The following is a 5000-nucleotide window of genomic DNA, read 5'->3' as shown; positions in this document are numbered from 1 at the left end:
GTGTCATAAAAGAGCGCGTGTGGTTGTATTTGAGGAAAGCGGTCGGTCGGTCGCTCGGCCGGTCGCTCGGTCCCTCACCAAAGGCATGAATGCAGGCCTCCAGCAGCTGGTGGAGAGTGGCAGCCTTGCCCAGCGTCGACGATCCCATGATGGCCTGGGGCGACATTCACACACTCAGAACCATCGGGCCGGACAGAGTGTCTCCCGCTCCAAAACACTCACACACACACACGTCACACACTCTCCTGCAGACGGATGGTGGTCAAACACGGATCAAGAGCAATCTGTGCAAAGACAAAAAAAGAAACAACAAGAGCACAAGTAAGTATTTGGAAATACTGTGCATGTAATATAAGCATTATGCTTGAATAATTAATTCAAGTACAACTGGCATTATAACATAATGTAAGCACTATAATGTACTTGTATGGATCAGGATTGGTTTTAGGCATTGCAAAATTGAATAACATGAGTCGTTCATTAAAACATATTGCAAGAAGAAATACTCAACAACAAGGGCAGAAAAGTACAAAGTGGATCAGAGATTCGCAGAGCAAGAAGAGTGAGTGCTTGTCTGGTTACAAAGGAGCTTAATTAGATCTCATTCAATTAGTGCTCCCTCTCAGCCCAGGCAGGCCCCTTGGAGTCCTGAGAGACAGGGGCTTAAGGTAATGGCACAGAGGAATTTCCCACAGGGACAGCACAGAAGAACCTAAGGGTAGAGCGGCGCAGATAAGAAACCTATTTACTGCCTGCCTACTCACAGGTGATGTAGGTTCACACACACACACACACACACACACACACACACACACACACACACACACACACACAAAATACACATACACACAGACTTACAGGGTCGCAGCTATACTGCCAGTGTTTGTGTGTGTGTGTGTGTACTGTATGTGTGTGTGGTCACGCAAGACTGAATTTGAAGCTTCTTCGAGCACATTGTCCTTGGCAGGGTGTGCAACCAGGTGGTTGAATCACTCCAGAGGGAGAGCCTCTGATGTGTTACATAATCACATTCTACTCCTTCACTGTCCTCTCTCTCTCTCTCTTTCTCTCTTTTCTAGAATTTACTGTCACTCTCCCTCTCCCCCTGTATCCCCATCACCCTCTGTTCCTTTCTGTGTCCCTTTCTCCCTCTCTGTGATCTTGTCTTCCTCTCGCTCCCATCTCTCTCTCTCTCCCTCCTTCCCCTTCCACCTCACTTTCTCTCTCTGTCTCACGCTAACACTCCTGTTCTCCACCCCTCTCTTTCATTTCACTGTCTCTGTTTATATATATATATATATATATTTTGCACGCATCTAGAACTTGCACTTTTACACCAAAGCCAGCTATCCTCTTCCCAGAATCCCCCCCTCCATGCTAGACGTCCATTTTTAATGACTTTCAGATTGTTCTGCTCATTGCGTGACCTCATCTGTGCGCGCCTCAGCATGCCATGCAAATTGTATAGCATCTCTTTGGTCCAGTGAGCCAGACAAGGCATGCCAGTCCACAGGGTGCCTGTGCGCTCACGGCTGCCCCTTTATGTAACCGTGAGGAGGATGCACAAATCTTATCTCCTCCTGATACCTGGAAGTTACTAAACGCTTTTGGGAAACCTCTGAAGATACACCTGTATACAGGAGTATATTTTTGTACCTGTTTTGTGTTTCCTTAAACCATTGTGTTTCATTCAGAGTGATACAGTAATATCTACATAATATGTAAATAACTTGTATTTACTTCAATAAAAAAAATAACTTCCAAGGTGAAACCCATAACAATAATCCCATATTATCAATAATCCCGTGTCATCAACAATAATAACCCATAATCATTCACAGAGCCATCATATCTACATCTAGTAGAGCTTGGATGGCACCTGTGACTAGACAGCGAAGGCTGAGCTGAAGTGAAGGCTGGAACAGCTACACTGATGGATCTGAAGAAGCATAGCAGGTGAGGAAAGCTCTACTATCGTAAAAACACTATTGATTTTAGGGCACAGAATGGCTTTCAGTGTCATCCATGGTCAGTACATTTGACTGTGCGACACCAGTGGTGCAGCTTTGATTGAATCCTGTTGATTGGTTTCACCTTAAATCAATATAGATGCTGAAGTCCCACAGGAAATGTGGCTAGTATTTCGGATTTGTGTGTGTGTGTGTGTGTGTGTGTGTGTGTGTGTGTGTGTGTGTGTGTATGTGTGTGTGCCTGCCTCTCTGTTTATGTAAGTGATCTTTGTGGTGTGGAGGGAGAATGTGTGTGTGTGTGTGTGTGTGTGTGTGTGTGTGTGTGTGTGTGTGTGTATGCATGTGTATTTGTAAATGTGTGTGTGTGTGTGTGTGTGTGTGTGTGTGTGTGTGTGTGTGTGTGTGTGTGTATGCATGTGTATTTGTAAATGTGTGTGTGTGTGTGTGTGTGTGTGTGTGTGTGTGTGTGTGTGTGTGTGTGTGTGTGTGTTTCTACCGCTTCTGTTTTTTTTAACCAGCTGTTTATAAGGAGATTAGCATGTCCTGCATCTCCAGAATTAGTCCGTTTGACAGATAAGATCTCCAAACAGGACACTGGGCTGATGTCATTCCCCCTAACGAATCTGTGTCAAGCAACGTGTCCGCCCGTCAGCAGCCTGGCGGCCCAGCCTCAGCGCACGACCACATGACACCACACGGCGCTGCCGCACGAACACAACGCTTCATGGGTGTTTTTGTGGCCAAAAACACTTGCGCTCCGTCTCCTCGGATGCAAACAAATTGCTTCGCGACTCACCAGCGGATGCGAAAACACAAATAGCAAGTTAATTAAAAATGCATCTAAAACATGCAAAGCCATCCAAACGCATCATGGCACACCAGGCATTACTTTTCCCCCCTAATTGAGATTGCCTGCATCCTTAAACGACGAGGGATAAGCGCAGAGCTGGTTTGGCCGGAGAGGAGGAGGAGAGGGAGAGAGGAGAGGGTTGTGTGATTAGCATATTCCTTCTATAGGAGTCCCTGGTGATTCTCACTGCTGAGGAGAATCAGCTGATACCAGAGGCGGAGGATACAAGGGCAACATTTTGGGCAAATCTGCCGTGAAGAGCCGTCAGAGTGAGAGGCAGTCTGACCAAGGGCAACAAGAACTGTTACATGTTCTAACTCTTTTCGTCAATCTTAAAGCCCACGTGAGGAAGGAGATGTGCTTAGACGATGTAGGCTACCTCCGTTTGCCGTAATGAAATAAGCAGTAAACAGTTCCCTGTTTAAACGCATTGCATCCCAAAATAGTTATAATAACCATTCATGAACTATTTCACAAGACTTAGTCATGGTTAGCCTATACTTCAAACTTCAGTCAGCAATTTTTTTAGCTACATCAGTTTAGCTACCCCCCCCCCCCCCCCCCCCCCTTTCCAGTGTCTCAGGGTTAAAAACAGGCCCAGAACATACTGTCTACCATACAGACATAACGACATAGTCATTCTTCTACACCAAATCCATCTTGAATGATATTTGGCCAAACAAAATACTAGTCAAGGCAGTTTCAGTAGCATTTCGCAACTCCAGCCATTTATATTGGTAGTTTATTTACAAGAAAGGCTTTTTCCTGGCATGCCTTTTAAAACAAGCTGTTAGCATGGCAGCCACTTCCAATGTTGTTTTTAGACTTGGTGACCTCAAGATGCTACTTTTGTATCTGTATTTCTACTACAGTGATTGTTAGGGAGTGTTGTCTCTCTTACCATCATCGCTGTGCATTGGAACAAGATTTAAACATCAGTTGTTTTTCAGGCAGAACTTCTCAAATGTTGTTTTAGTAGGCTACACCTTTAATATAGGCCAGCTGTGTTTCCCAGATTCGTTAAGAAGCTCTTTAGAGCGCTCCTAAGAAGATCTTAGTGTCAGTTAGCCTAGTATCGGTTACATTTTTTGACAATTTTTTTTTAATGAAAATATATATATTTATGTCTTCATGAAGAATGTTCTCCTCTAGAATACATTTGCTCCTCTTCAAGGTTGGATTTGTCATCATTGTTTCTATTGTGAAACTGAGATAAAACATGAAAAGATTATTAACTCATCTTTACCCGGGGTGGTGATAAATGTTGAGGGCACTGTATGTATACAAGCAAGGGTGCCTTTACATGCTGACAAGCACACCATGCCTATCGAGATGTGCAATATCATCATGGAAAAGACTCACTGTTTGTTTTGGGTATCTATCACCCTAGCAAACAGTCCTGGGCATATCTCATTTACCCCACTTTATTTCAGTCAGTAATGTAAGGCTGTGTCTGTTACTCCAGGAGAGACAACTTCTCTTCAGCAAAGAGATGCCTTACACTAGATATGTAAAGGTTTATGTAAAAAAGACAAAATCTACTGTATCTCAATCTTCATTACATATTTAGAGCAAAGGATTAAGGTGAGATCAGTGATACACAAGCTCATGTAATGTATATACTCGTGTAAAGTCGAGACTCCAACAAAAAGGCAAACATGGCTAGGCGAACTATTAATGTCATCATACATTTCAAAGACTGATTCGTTATAGTGACATAACACTGCCAAGTCATTGTTACGGGTATTTATGACAGAAGTCAAGGCACGCAGACAGACAGACTAAAGGGCAAATCACACCCATGAACTGTGTCCGTGCATCCCGTCCCTCGCCACGCCACTGTTTTCACTTCCTGTTTAGAATATTGTGGACCCACATGCAGTCATGTGGTTTGCCCTCCGACAGCATGGCCAGGGTGTAGAGGGGCACACAAAGAGCTGGCCCAATAATAAACTCATTAGTTAGACCACTGGGCAAGTGAATGGCCCATTGTGCCTGGCTTAGGCTCATTTTTTGGTTGCCTGGAATCTCAGCACAGTGACCAAGTAATACCACACGCTACACAATCTGATGTAGCCATGACGACTATAATGCCCTCATTATATGCCATCACCTGCAGTTTCGATTGGCATAAGGAAGTGATGCACAAAAACCTGCCAGCTGACGTGATGTACTCGTCC

The 5000-nt window shown here is 44.2% G+C and overlaps 1 protein-coding gene across 1 annotated transcript in view; it reads right to left on the bottom strand.

Moving 5' to 3' along the window:
- Positions 1–5000, bottom strand: part of rasgrp3 (RAS guanyl releasing protein 3 (calcium and DAG-regulated)) — a gene marked incomplete in the record, with an annotated part of 33804 nt that overhangs the window by 17496 nt on the left and 11308 nt on the right. Inside the window, 1 exon segment of the mRNA XM_062519703.1 lies at positions 79–284. Coding sequence (XP_062375687.1) covers positions 79–166 — 88 coding nt within the window.

The sequence above is a fragment of the Sardina pilchardus genome, chromosome 18, assembly GCF_963854185.1.
Source record: "Sardina pilchardus chromosome 18, fSarPil1.1, whole genome shotgun sequence".
NCBI lineage: Eukaryota > Metazoa > Chordata > Actinopteri > Clupeiformes > Clupeidae > Sardina > Sardina pilchardus.
The sequence above is the reverse complement of the archived record's forward strand: the minus strand, read 5'-3'. Positions and strand labels throughout refer to the sequence as shown.